Below are 15621 nucleotides of genomic sequence, written 5' to 3'. Positions count from 1 at the left end.
GGCTAAAAAATAAAAGCCCTTCAATAACAGGTTACTCTACAGCAGGGGTGTCCAAACTTTTTCCACAGAGTGCCACATACTGAAAAATAAAAGAACGTGGGGGCCCACTTTTATACCCTTTGTACATAATAAATGCTAAAACCGGGCTTCACGGTGGGAGAGGGGTTAGTGCGTCTGCCTCACAATACAAAGGTCCTGAGTAGTCAGGGTTCAATCCCGGGCTCGGGATCTTTCTGTGTGGAGTTTGCATGTTCTCCCCGTGAATGCGTGGGTTCCCTCCGGGTACTCCGGCTTCCTCCCACTTCCAAAGACATGCACCTGGGGATAGGTTGATTGGCAACACTAAATGGTCCCTAGTGTGTGAATGTGAGTGTGAATGTTGTCTTTCTATCTGTGTTGGCACTGTGATGAGGTGGCGACTTGTCCAGGGTGCCCACCGCCTTCCGCCCCATTGTAGCTGAGTTGGGCACCAGTGCCCCCCCGCGACCCCAAAGGGAATAAGCGGTAGGAAATGGATGGATGGAAATGCTAAAACCAATTTGATGTACATGAGTACCCCGCCTTCCGCCCGATTGTAGCTGAGATAGGCGCCAGCGCCCCCCGCGACCCCGAAAGGGAATAAGCGGTAGAAAATGGATGGATGGATGGAGTACACGCTAAACTAATTGGAAAAAAAATCCCATTGTTATCTTAGCTTTTGTGTTACAGGTGTGACAAAGCATATAGCTGTTGTGTTATATGTCCATCAATCCATCCATTTTCTACTGCTTGTCCCTGTCGGGGTCGGAAGGGTAGCTGGAGTCTATCCCAGCTGCATTCGGGCGGAAGGCGGTGTACACCCTGGACAAGTCGCCACCTCATCGCAGGGCCAACACAGATAGACAGACAACATTCACACTCACATTCACACACTAGGGACCATTTAGTGTGGTCAATCAACTTATCCACAGGTGCATGTCTTTGGAGGTGGGAGGAAACCGGAGTACCTGGGCGAACCCACGCATTCACGGGGAGAACATGCAAACTCCACACAGAATGACCCCGAGCCCGGGTAACAAACCCAGGACATTTTACTTGTGAGGCACATGCACCAACCCCTGTTTCACTATGCTGCCCTAGTCTTATATTGATATACCTACTTAATAATGGATTCATTAAACTTTTACAACGTGGGCCAATAAAAAAAATGAGCTGTGGCCTTAAAATGGCCCCGGGCCGCACTTCGAACACCCTGCTCTCCATATGGTCAAAATGGCTTCATTTGAATCGCAACATTGTTTAAATTACTCTGAATGGGCATCTACAGATAATCCCTGCATCGATGATTGGGATCATTAAAAACGAACTATTGGATACGAGTCGATTTTATTCATTTAAGAAGGCGGACATGATTTAAGTGTTTTTTTCTGCTATTAAATCTGAGTCCTGAGGCTGGGGAGCAAACTGTCATGTCTCCTAAACTAGCAGTTAATCTTGATGATACTCTATCTTCACTGCCAAAATTCAATCAAACGTTTGGCAGAACAACCTTTTGATGGACGTAGCATCGGACATCCGGCGCAGCACCTGAGAAGGCTACTTGAGACTGCTATGAACTATCAGCCAACCACTGTCTGATCAAAGTTGTGTTTAACTCTTTTGATGCACTTTATCTTCAACATCAATAACACAGCTTTGATGTGATTGATGTGGAACGACACCAACAAAGCTAACACGGAATGCTAACATCAAAGTTAATGGTAGCTACGACTGTCAATTTGACCAACTTTGTACAGAAAAACGTACAACGGTGGTTTCAGCACATGAAAGCCCTGTTTTGTGACAAAAGTATTTCCACGTCTTGGCCGCATTGTAGTGGCCGGCTGACGCTATTTACCAGCCTACCGGTAAGTAATTGTACGCTATAGGGGTGTAACGGTACACAAAAATTTCGATTCGGTACGTACCTCGGTTCAGAGGTCACGGTTCGGTTCATTTTCGGTACGGTAAGAAAACAACAAAACATAAATGTTTTTATTATTTATTTAATAAATTTGCCAAATATTCCACCAAAAATATTTTTCTTAGTGGAATATTTGATGTGAAGTAATCGGAAACTTGGATAGGTCAATAATTCATAATAACATTGATTTTGATTCAATATTATGTTTTGAGCAATGACAGTTTGAAGGGAAAAAACAGCTTTGTTTTATTAGTCAACGTTGCAACTTTTCCTAAATTACATTTAGCCTTTAAGTTTTTTTATTTCACTTTTGATTATGTTTCTGTTTATTTTAATGGTATTTTTAGAATGTGCCATGGGCCGCAAATGGCCTCCGGGGCACACTTTTGACACCCCTGCTATAGATAATAAAAAATAAAATAAGATAAATCTATGGGTAAAAAGCAGAGCCTGGCGACGCATGCGCATTTATCATAACTCTCTCACTCTCTCTATCTCTGCCGCTCCCTCACGAATGTTGCTGTGCACACCACTTTTGTTTTTGTTTTTAACCCCTTCATAACCCTGAATGTACATTGAAAATACACGCAACCCTAACTTAAAATACCGGACATTCGAGGCATTTAAGAAACTCCACCTGGACAGCTTCGCAAAGAGGATATACCCCGTGAAAAGAGGAGGTGTGGTCAGTCTATCATAGCCCAGTCGTTGCTAGCATGCCGTGTATTGTGGTTTTTTTGATTGATTGAAACTTTTATTAGTAGATTGCACAGTACAGTACATATTCCGTACAATTGACCACTAAATGGTAACACCCGAATAAGTTTTTCAACTTGTTTAAGTCGGGGTCCACGTAAATCAATTCATGGTGCCTCGGTGTGCATTGTTCACACAACGTGCAGTGCGCTACTTAATATGTCCGTGTCGTTCGGTACACCTCCGAACCGAACCGAACCGAAACCCCCATACCGAAACGGTTCAATACAAATACACATACCGTTACACCCCTAGTACACTAGATTTACTATATTGGGTGAACTAAATGTAAAGATGACTAATGACTGGGTGTACATTTTGGGCACTTAACGATTCGATTCCTGGGGTGACAATTTCATTCAGAATCGATTTTCTTAGCAGCACAATTTTTGATTCAAACCCATTCTTGCAATCTAGAGATGGGCTAAAAAATTGTTTTTTTTTTTAAATTGATTCTTATAAAAAAAAATACTAAAAAAAGAAAAAAAATGTTTTAAACAATTTTTGCAAATTCTAAATCGATTTAGAATTGGGGTGAATGCGATTTGGTGGTCAATCGATTTTCTGTGCACCCCTACTATATGTGTGTTACTTCATGTTTAGAGGGCTTTATTACTTTTCCAGCTAACTTATTAAGAACGTCATTAAAAGTTTTTTTATCCTCTAACTATTGAAAATATTTGATTTATAAAAATTAATTTGACTTTGCGGAAATCAATTAACCGCGGTAAAAGTGGGACTACTGCACAATTACTTACTCCGTGTAGGCAGCAAACACCTGAACTGACTTTGTACTCCGTTAATAAATCCACTTAAAAACATTTCACACAGTATTTGTTAGCATTAGATGGATAAATCATGCCCATCCCAAGTTACAACCTACTCAGTGTTCGCTGTATCGTAACACGATAACTACCTTTATCCCTGAATTCATGTTGGTTTTAACGTGCCGTTAGCAAATGTAGAGTTAAAAGGCAGTGATGCTTAAGAGCGTTAAAGGAACAGCCAAAGATGGGGAAAAAAGAAGCGTACAAAAAGGCTCACAGGCAAAACATTTAAATTAAAAAAAATCAGGTGATAACAGCAAGAAACTAAAAAGAGGGATGCACTTACAGTGAGCACTGTGAGTGGAATCATGACACCTCCTAACAACTGATAGGAAATGGTGTCCTCTTTAAGCGGGTACTTGATTGAATCATCATTACAGAAAAAGCCTCGGCGGAAAGGTTTGTGTTGCGCAGTGAGTATTACGAATGGGAGTCCAGCTAGCAGAAGCAATGAGAAAAGGGGAGACAAAAAAAAACAGTTACTGGTTATCAAGTCAGGTCAGCAGTGCCTCTGATGCCCCAATACCCATGATGCAACACTGTGTTGGTTGCATCCTCCAAGAGGCGGTGGTGGGTCGCATTCCTCCTGAAGCTTCAGGAAGTAGTTGATGTTAGTGATTAGGGTGTTGTTAAGAGAATGAACGTCAGACAGATGAGGCATATTAGGGCAGGCAGGTTTTAGTTCAGTAGTGTCTCGAAAGCGAGGCGAAATCCTTCCATTTCCTAAAACCCGCCATCAGCCCTGCCGCCTTCTACTGTGAGGCCGGTTAAATGTTAAGAGAACATTTCAAATACACAAAGACAAAGGTTTGAAACGGTCGGGGATCATCTTGGCACCGCATGAGACATTAGATAAACGTAAAAATAAAAGCGATATAACTGACAGCAGGGAGATGCAAAAACAGCCGCCCTTCCAAAAGAACATTCTTGGCTATTTCGAGGAGCGGAGCATCGCCACTCGCCGCCCACCAACTGTTCATCTGTTTAGAAGATCAACAGCAGTGACTCAAATAGCAGATTAACACAAAAGTAATTTGAAAGAACTGTGACAAAGCAACAATCCAGACGTATTTACATTGTTATTAAGTGGACATCCTCGCCATGGAGATAAGAATTACAACTGATACTGAATTTGTTAATTTACACCTGCTGCTTGTGATGTGGATCTGGTGGTGTTATGCTAATCTCCTTCAGTTAACATTTATTTTCGATTTGTGTCCTTATGTTTTTATTGATTTCACTACATTACGGTACGCTACGCTACATGTATCCTGCAAAAACTACCATTTCTAATTCTATGGTTAGAGCCGCAGTTTTTACTCTGGGTCATCATTGGCACACTTTTGTAATAACATCAATAAAAAATAAAAAAAACTGGTGGCGTCTCACGAGAGCGTTTAGTACAATTTTAAATTCTTATTGCAAATGTGTGCAATTTTCTGCATATTTGACTTATTCTACATGAATGTAAATACAGCCTTCTTAAAGGCAAATGTTTGCGCACATCACACGCCCAAATCCAGAACACACATTCCCAGCAAAGTGGTAACACACATGCACTAGTCTGCGATCAATACGACACAGATTCAGGGGACCGTTGCACCTGCCTTGGGGTACTCCTACTACTTACGCAGCTAATGGGCAGCGCGAAGCCCACAGTGTAGAGCACAGTGGAGGAGATTGTGCCGTGGTGGAAAGGGTACTTGATGCTGTCGTCTTTACAGAAAAAGCCCCTCTGGTAGGGACGGATCTTACCCAGGTTGAAGGCCGCCAGAGGCAAGCCCCCTGTGGATGAGATCGAGGAGGCAAGAGGGTCAAAAAGAAAGAAAATGACAAACAATAGCTAAGTTCAAACTATGATTTGTCAGCACACTGTAGATGAAATGTCCATTGATTGCAAAAAAAACATTCCTGTTACTCTAAATAATTTCGTAAATCCACGTTTTAGCTACTTGTAAACTGAATGAGATTGTCCGTGTTTATCTGCACATACCGTTAAAGGTGTGGAGATAAACATAAAAGATCAATGAAACGACGTAATATATTGGCAAGTAGATCTCACATACCACTCCTCCCTTTGTCAGTCGAGAAAGGAGCATTTTGACAATAGAGTGAGTAAATTGTAGAACGCGTTGAGGTGTGTGAGAAATTTCAATTCAATCTGACTTTGGGGATCCAACTTTGGGGTTAAAAAGGCCACCATGTGCTATGTTGTATAGCACAGGCAAAACATGTTGGAAGCATGTTTTGAGAATTGCTTGTGTGCAACGGTTCAGAGGAGATTAGAAAAGTTAGCTTAAAGGGCGTTTACACATTTAAATGCGGTTCCACCATTCGCCAAAGGCCGTCCGTCCGTGTTGACACCGTACACAAACCCTGGTCATCCGTCACTAATCCGCCATGAATTTGGAGAACTGCCCAAAAAATTTAACATGTTAAATATTTTGTGGCAGCCTTTGTAAGAAACAACAGCCTCCGTGTTTGCACCACAAGTACCGGGATAGTATATTAACACTGACATTACACACCAGTCACATATTCCTCCCAGACATTCACAATGTGAACACACCTTCACAATGTGAACACAGTTATTACACGCAGGCGGTTGAGTTAAACATGGAGGCATCACGATCACCAATGGTAGCACTACGGTTGATGCGGAATTGAGGATGGACTACTCCGCCACCTTACTACTGTGCGTTGGAGCTGAGTGCAAAGCGCGTTGAGAAAGACTTTCCGCCATCGTTGGAACAAGCTTAAGTGAGAACTGCCTTCACACAAATACACAAGGTATCCTCATTTTTCCACCGGTGTTCTATTATCATCTGACTCCAAATGGGATGGCTATACCTTTAACTATGAATCTTGTAGATTTTAGTGTATGACATAAATGTGATGCTTTAATTAGCTTTGTGGGAACACATCATTCTGCGATGAGGTGGCAACTTGTCCAGGGTGTATGCCGCCTTCCGCCAGATTGCAGCTGAGATAGGTACCAGCGCACCCCGCGACCATTAATAAGCGGTAGAAAAAGGATGGATGGATGGAAACACATCATTTTACATTGTTAGCAATTCGGTAAAAACATGAATAACTTCTGAATATCCGCGGATTACAAGCCAAGTCATGATTACATTTAATACATTCAAAATTTAGAAAATATCAAATGAGGTGTACCTGTAGTGTATCACCTGGAAGCATTCTTTTGTAGTTAATTTTCTCAAACGGAAACAAAGATTTTTGACGAATGTACTTAGAAACATCAGTGTGGCCGTCATTTTTTAAAAAGCAATATTTATGCTCAGGTGAACCGGTGTCTTCTTGTCACATTAAAGATTGGGATTTTTTTTCTACATCTGGTTATTTGGTCAAAATCTTGCATTGATCTTGGTTTACAGACAATCTTCATGCTACTTTTTGACCGTTTGTGGGCGGCCTTATTTACGTGCCTCCACTTTGATTGCGTCTTCTCCCCATCAGCCATGTTGTTATTTTTAGCGCTTCCGTATCAAGTCTACTGGCAGATATAAGTTACAACTATACGCTAAAAGCGGGGGATTTTTGAATGCATGTATGAGCCAGTCTACACCACAACAAGGGGATAGAGAAAAAGAAGGAACTTATGGACTACAACTGAATAAAAAAGGAGGACAAGCGCAAAGCTCTGCAGGTAACCTCTATCGCATATGGAGATCTTTGCTGACGTATTAATTAGGGCTGTGAATCTTTGGGTGTCCCACGATTCGATTCAATATCAATTCTTGGGTACCCGATTTGATTCAAAATCAATTTTTTTTTTTTAAATTCAACACGATTCTCAATTCAAAAACGAGTTTTCCCGATTCAAAAGTATTCTCTATTCATTCAATACATAGGATTTCAGCAGGATCTACCCCAGTCTGCTGACATGCAAAAAGAGTAGTAGATTTTTGTAAAAAGCTTTTATAATTGTAAAGGACAATGTTTTATAAACTGATTGCAATAACGTAAATTTGTTTTAACTATTAAATGAACCAGAAAATATGACTTATTTTATCTTTGTGAAAATATAGGACACAGTGTGTTGTCAAGCTGATGAGATGCAAGTGTATTATTGTTCTTTTTTTATTTTTATAATTGTCTAACTAGTGATAATGTCAATGAGGGATTTTTAATCACTGCAGTGTTGAAATTATAACTAATATTGATACTGTTGTTGATAATATTAATTTTGTCTCACTACTTTTGGTTTGTTCTGTGTCCTGTTTGTGTCTCCTCTCAATTGCTCTGTTTATTGCAGTTCTGAGTGTTGCTGGGTCAGGTTTGGTTTTGGAATTGGATTGCAATGTTATGGTATTGTTGTGTATTGTTTTGTTGGATTGATTAAAAAAATATATATATTTATTGATTTTTTAAAAATGAGAATCGATTCTGAATCGCACAACGTGAGAATCGCAATTCGAAATCGAATCCATTTTTTCCCACACCCTTAGTACTAATGGCAATGTCACAATTGTCTCAATTTCCAAACGGCTCGTTTGGAAAGAAGCAAAAGTGTTTTTTAAATATCCCCGCCATGATTTGATTTTCAAATATTCGGCGCTAATGCAAATCCCAAATACACAAAACAGGTAAAAAAAAAAAAAGTACCAATGATAGTCACACACACTTGGTGTGGTGATATTATCCTCTGCATTTGACCCATCACCCTCACCCCCTATGAGGGGAGCTGTGAGCAGCAGCGGTGGCCACGCCCGGGAATAATATTTGGTGATTCAACCCCCAATTCCAACCCTTGATGTTGAGTGCCAAGCAGGGAGGTAACGGGTCCCATTTTTATAGTCTTTGATATGACTCGGCCGGGGTTTAAACTCACGACCCAGCGAACTCAGAGCGGACACTCTAACCACTAGGCCACTGAGCGGTACCAACAGGTAACAAAAGTTGGTTTTGCACAATAGGACCTCTTTAAAAGGTAGTATTTGTGTAAACTCAGCACTCCCCAAAGACAAATTACCACGAGGAAAGCCCTTTGTGAAAGGAGGTGTGAACGGTCCATAGTCCAAGTGTAACGTGACTGTGATTCCTCGGCTTGTTTGGCCAGTTTGAGGTGTCCTGGGGTGGTAAAACCCGTAAAAAAACATAAAACAGAAGCGTGTGACACATTGTCAGAGAGCACTCAGGCGGTCGTGCGAGGTCGTCTCAGCTGCTGGTGCTTGACTGGCTGCAGCAGCTGAAATACCAAAATGTTAAAGAGAGGAACAGAGGCAGCCAAGAAAAGAACCACACCACTTTTCAAATGTAGCATCACTACACTTCACCTTATGCAGGAGCAGGAACTGTTCACATGATGCTTTGGTTCTTCATTTGTTTACACGCAGTGTGACAATGTGTGTGTGTGTGTGTGTGTGTGTGTGGAGAGACAAGACTGCAGCAGATGTTTGGTGGTAATTCAATTGTGGAGAGCAGGAGAGAGTTTGTGTCATGAGTCACCCAAACAAAAAAGACATAAACCTTCTTTGTTGCAATGTACGATGACGCCTTAAGTAATCAATGCGTAGTGTTGTGGTAAATTTAGCAACATACCAAGGCTGCATGAGTCACCGTCCAGCCAATCAATCACAATCCAGCAAACAGACACCATAATCCGATTTTAAACTAATATGTGATTTTGCTCGACCTTGCTGCTGTTTTGAGACCTTCATCAGAGTAAAAGGTTTATAATGACACAGCAATTGTGAATAATCAATAGACATTCATTAATGAAACTTGTATAAAAGTTATCAGCAAGATACACCTCTGCAAGTACTGCCACAATAAAAATAACCACACTGTTAAATGAATGAACGAAGACAACAACATAAAGCCAAAGAAAGGCAAAGCATTTGGCAATGTTAAACAAAGTGTTATCCGCATATTGTTGTGATTTTTGCACAAAAGTAATCTTTCTTTCGACACCGAACTGAGACTGAAGTACAAACAAGTTAAGATGTTAATCCCGGATTGAAAAGAAAGAATCTGAGGAGAGAAAAGTAGTCGTTTTGTGAGAAGAAATAGTACTACTACAGGAATATATGTGTAGTTGTTATTGCAAAAAGATGCAAAATCACAATAACTGTAATAGTCTTCATATAATAACACATGTATTATTTTTTTACTAGTCATTCTCACCCTGATGTTTAAAACACAATACCAGTGAAGTTGGCACGTTGTTTAAATCATAAATAAAAACAGAATACAATGATTTGCAAATGTATTTCAACTTAGATTTAATTGAATGGACTGCAAAGACAAAATACATAACATTCAAACTGGTAAACTTTGATATTTTTTGCAAATATTGGCTCATTTGGAATTTGATGCCTGCAAAAAAGCTGGCACAAGTGGCATAAACGACTGAGAAAGTTGACGAATGCTCATCAAACACGTATTTGTGACATCCCACAGGTGAAGAGGCTAATTGGGAACAGGTGGGTGCCATGATTGGGTATAAAAGCAGCTTCCATGAAATGCTCAGTCATTCACAAACTAGGATGGGGCGAGGGTCACCACTTTGTGAACAAATGCGTGAGCAAATTGTTAAACAGTTTAAGAACAACATTTCTCAACGAGCTATTGCAAGGAATTTATGGATTTCACCCTCTACGGACCGTAATATCATTAAAGGTTCAGGGAATCCGGAGAAATCACTGCACAAAGCCAAAAACCAACATTGAATGCACGTGACCTTTGATCCCTCAGGCGGTGCTGCATCAAAAAGCGACAACAGTGTGTAAAGGATATCACCGCATGGGTTCAGGAACACTTCAGAAAACCATGGTCAGTAGCTACAGTTCGTCGCTACATCTGTAAGTGCAAGTTAAAACTCTGCTATGCAAAGCAAAAGCCATTTATCAACAACACACAGAAACGCTGCCAGCTTCATGGGCTTGAGTTTATCTATGTTGGACTGATGCAAAATGGGAGAGTTTTCTGTGGTCTGACGAGTCCACATTTCAAATTGTTTTTGGAAACTATGGACGTCATGGCCTCCGGACCATTGAGGAAAATAACAATCCGGACTGTGATAGTTCAAAAGCCAGCATCTGTGATGGTATGGGGGTGTATAAGTGCCCAAGACATGGGTAACTTACACATCATACAGGTTTTGGAGCAACACATGGTGCCATCTGAGCAACATATGTTGCCATCCAAGTAACGGCTTTCTGATTATTTTAGCAAGACAATGCCAAGCCACATTCTGCACATGCTACAACAGCGTTACAAGAGTATGAGTACTAGACTGGCCTCCCTGTAGTCCAGACCTGTCTTCCATTGAAAATGGAAAATGTATGGCGCATTATGAAGTGTAAAATACGACAAAGGAGACCCTGGACTGTTGAACAACTTAAAGCTGTACATCAAGCAGGAATGGGAGTGAATTCCACCTGAAAGCTTCAAAAATTGGTCTCCTCAGTTCCCAAACGTTTACTGAGTGTTGTTAAAAGGAAAGGCCATGTAACACAGTGGTCAAAATGCCCCTGTGCCAACTTTTTGCAATGTATTGCTGCCATTAAATTTTATGTTATGGATTATTTGTAAAAAAAATTTAGTTTCTAAGTTCGAACTAGGGCTGGGCGATATTGCCTTTTTTTAATATCACGATATTTTTAGGCCATATCGCGATATACGATATATTTCTCTGAATTTTTCCTTAGCCTTGAATGAACACTGGATACGTATAGCAGTATGGTGATTTTCTGTCTACATTGAAACATTCTTGTTCATACTGCACTAATATATATGCTACTTTCAACTTTCATGCAGAGAAGGAAATCACAACTAAGTCAATTTACCAAAACTGTATTTATTAAAGTTATTAGCAGGTAACTTTTCAAAAGTAGCAGTAATGCTACTTTTCGTAGCAACGCTTGGGCCCCACACATGACAAATTAAAGTTGTCTATTCGACATATTCCCGCTTGAAGCCGAACCACCGCCAGATGATGGACCCCGTGCTGTTTTTCTTGGGAATTAATTCTTCCTTCATTTGTTACGAGATTCGCACCTTCTTTCTCTCGCAACAACCCGCTAGCATCACAGCTAACGTTAGCCACGCCGCTACCTTTCTGATGGGCGAGAGCGTATACGTATGTGACGTATGACGTGACAGTATGTGACGTATGTAAGAATGTGCGCCTGCTTATCTGTGAGAAGGAGACACAGGAAAGAGCGAGGAGAGCCTGTAGTGTAATGCCCGCAGCTAAAAAAAACTGCGTGAGAACATCTACTCGAATATTACGATATAGTCATTTTCTATATCGCACGGAGACAAACCCGCGATATATCGCGTATATCGATATATCGCCCCGTCCTAGTTCGAACATTAAATATCTTGTCTTTGCAGTCTATTCAATTGAATATAAGTTGAAAAGGATTTGCAAATCATTGTATTCTGTTTTCATTAATGAATTACACAACGTGCCGACTTCACTGGTTTGGGGTTTTGTATGACTCTTTTCTTGTAAGAGTTCACTTTAAAAATGACAAACTTCTGCTTACCACTTTATTGTCCTCATACCACAGTGACTTTTTTTTGTGTAACTTATGATTTTGTCTTTTAAATGTACTTGTTTTTCTTTAAATATTGCAACCTTGTTGTCATAAACTTACAAACTAAAACTTTTCAAGTACAATTTAGTTTAGCTCATAACATTCTGTTGGTCTTTTTCTCTTCACCTTTTATGCTAGTCATAACAACATTTTTCTGGTAATATTGTGACTTCACCTTTTCTTCTAATGTTTATACTTGAGTTAAAATCACAACCTTTTTGAAATTACAACTTTGTTGACATAATTAAACAGTATTATGTATCATATTACAACTTTATTCTCCTTCAAATATTTTTGGGGCGAAAAATTACTTTATACCTTTTTGTAAAACTGCTACTTTTTTCTCAAATAAATACGACTTTCTTGAAATAATTAAATAAACACTGTATCCTCATAATATTGCGGGTTTATTTGTATCCTAATCGTATGCTTTTCCCCCCATCATAAGCCATAGTAGGGCTGCAGCTATCGATTATTTTAGTAATCGAGTAATCTATTGATTAGTTGCTAGTGATCGGATAAAAAAATATACTTTATTTTACTGCTTACTACAATCCTTCCCCCGTTTTTTTCTCAAACGCACATCTCAACATTGAACATTTGCACTTCTAACATGTGTTCAGTGTTCACTAATTAAAAGAAAAAAAAACAATAAATAAAATAATACAATAAAAAAGGTATAATAATTTTAAATATTCTGCCACACTTATCATGTGTGCTCCTATGTTGGCATATTTAAAGTTCTGGGCACTGCGGTCCAGCATCGTCTGGCGGTGGTTCGGCTTCAAGTGGGAATATGTCGAACAGACAACCGTAATTTGTCAAGTGTGGGGCAAAAGCGTTGGTATAAATAGTAGCATTACTGCTAATATGTAGCATCATTTGAAAAGTTACTCACTACTGAATTAAGAGAATTTCATAACGTTTGTCGTAACCTACCACATAGTGAAGGACGAATACTATTCGATTTCCTATTATCCAGCTCATTTTTATTTGACACTTAAAATATCTCTGACAATCTTGCACTTTATGTTTTGGAAATGACTTGAATGTTTGTGCCATTGCTTAACTTTAATAAATACACTTTTGGTCAATTGACTTAGTTGTGATTTACCTCTCTGCCTGAAAGTTTAAAAGTAGCATATATTAATGCAGTATGAAGAAGAATGTTTTAATGTAGACACATAGAATCATCATACTGCTGTGATCATATGCATCAAGTGTTCATTCAAGGCCAAGGCAAAATATCGTAACATATATCGTATATCGTGATAAGACCTAAAAATATCGAGATATCAAAAAAAGGCCATATCGCCCAGCCCTATAACAAATATCAACTTCATGCCAGGAGTTTTATTGTACATCTATAAACAAGCTTATTGGTGTGTCTAGTGCAAAAAAAGGCCACATCGCCCAGCACGTCATTGAAGCTAAGGGACAAGTGGTTTATCCAATCACATACCATGATATTTTTTTTCAAGGCCCCGCCTTCTGAAATACATCTCCTATGTAAGTCCCAGATCCTTGTGTGGAGCTCAGCCAACTACAATGATCTGGCGAGAGTCAGGTTATGGGTGGTTATGGTTTCAATTAATATCCGACAATTGTAAGAACGACTTTTTATTGTCAATATCGGCTGCTGGGTTTTCATTTTTTTAAGTTTCCTGCTCAATGAAAAAAAAAGTGCCTTGACTGAGAAAAGGTTGAAAAACACTGGAATAGGGAAACTGGAAATTGTAATGTATCATGTTGTATGCATGCATGTTCAAAATAAACTCTAACTCAACGATGATGCTAAGAGATCTAATAATTGTTGTTGTAAGCACAATACCAATGGCGCGCAATTTGCAAAATGCGCAACCGCATTTTGCAAATTTAATGTCAAATCAAATCAAATGTTTATTGGATTCATCACCATACAGTGTACATCCATGACCAAACTACTACCAAGTGTGGATTCAGGCCGGGTGGCCTATTCCAAGTTCCAGGTAACCCTACATTATTATATTATATAAATAGTAAACCAAGTTGTGGTAGTAGTTTAGTCAGTAGTTCAGTCGTGGATGTACACTGTATAGTGATGAATCCAATAAACATTTGATTTGATTTGATTTTACATTAAATTTGCAGGGCTTCACAGTAGGAGAGGGGTTAGTGCGTCTGCCTCACAATACGAAGGCCCTGCAGTCCTGGGTTCAATCCCAGGCTCGGGATCTTTCTGTGTGGAGTTTGCTTGCATGTTCTCCCCGTGAATGCATGGGTTCCTTCCGGGTACTCCGGCTTCCCCCCACTTCCAAAGACATGCACCTGGGCATAGGTTGATTGGCAACACTAAATTGGCCCTAGTGCAGTGGTTCTTAACCTGTGTTCGATCGAACCCTAGGGGTCCAGTGAGTCGGCCTCAGGGGTTCGGCAGGGGTCAAAACACACCCGACTCATCGTCTCAATAAAAACTTCTCCCTATTGGCGTATTACGGATACGGCAACAGCAGAAGTAACACTGATTTGCAGGTGTGTAATTTGTTGTGAGTTTATGCAGTCTAGTGTGAGTTTAGTGTCGGTTTTGTTCTTTGAACAAGGTGATATTCATGTACGGTTCATTTTGTGTAAAATAAAACATGGTAACACTTTAGTATGGGGAACATATTCACCAATAATCAGTTGCTTATTAACATGCAAATTAGTAACATATTGGCTCTTAACTAGTCATTATTAACCCTAACCCTAACCAAATAGAATATGTTCCCCTAGTGCAGGGGTAGGGAACCTATGGCTCTAGAGCCAGATGTGGCTCTTTTGATGACTGCATCTGGCTCTCAGATAAATCTTAGCTGACATTGCTTAACACGATAAGTAATGAATAATTCCGCTGGTAATCACAGTGTTAAAAATAATGTTCAAAATATAAAACATTCTCATGCATTTAATCCATCCACCCATTTTCTACACCACCTGTTCAATAATTTGCATTAATGGTTAGAAGTATTTCATTTATTATTGGTTAGCTTCAGAATAACAATGTTATTAAAAAGAATAAGAGACTTATTATACTCTAAAAATGTTGATCTTACTTTAAAATGTACGCATTTAGTTGTATTCATCCATCCATCCATTTTCTACTGCTCATTCCCTTTGTGGCGACTTGTCCAGGGTGTACCCCACCTTCGGCCATGTTGTAGCTGAGATAAGCACCAGCGCCCCCCAGACCACAAAGGGAATAAGCGGTAGGAAATGGATGGATGGAAAATATTATATGGCTCTTACGGAAATACATATTAAAATATTTGGCTTTTGGGGCTCTCTAAGCCAAAAAGGTTCCCAACCCCTGCCCTAGTGTCCAAAAACCTCTAAATTAAGTCTTTTTACTTAGAATATGTTCTCCATGCTAAAGTGTTACCAAAAACACATAACTTTGTCTTGAATAAAAAAATAAAAAAAATAAAAAAAATTCACCAAGACGGGTTCGGTGAATGCGCATATGAAACTAATGGGGTTCGGTACCTCCAACAAGGTTAAGAACCACTGC

General features: G+C 39.7%; 1 protein-coding gene across 2 annotated transcripts in view; it reads right to left on the bottom strand.

Moving 5' to 3' along the window:
• The window catches only part of plpp1a (phospholipid phosphatase 1a), a 29775-nt gene that overhangs the window by 13157 nt on the left and 997 nt on the right, over positions 1-15621 (bottom strand). The window contains exon 2 of one of the 2 annotated variants that reach the window (XM_061876599.1): positions 3812-3963. In XM_061876599.1, the coding sequence (XP_061732583.1) occupies positions 3812-3963 (152 nt within the window). Of the gene's footprint in view, positions 1-3811; positions 3964-5155; positions 5311-15621 lie in introns of both variants that reach the window. The other variant, XM_061876598.1, reaches the window with a different exon arrangement.

This window comes from Nerophis ophidion, linkage group LG17 (assembly GCF_033978795.1).
Source record: "Nerophis ophidion isolate RoL-2023_Sa linkage group LG17, RoL_Noph_v1.0, whole genome shotgun sequence".
Classification (NCBI taxonomy): domain Eukaryota; kingdom Metazoa; phylum Chordata; class Actinopteri; order Syngnathiformes; family Syngnathidae; genus Nerophis; species Nerophis ophidion.
The sequence above is the reverse complement of the archived record's forward strand: the minus strand, read 5'-3'. Positions and strand labels throughout refer to the sequence as shown.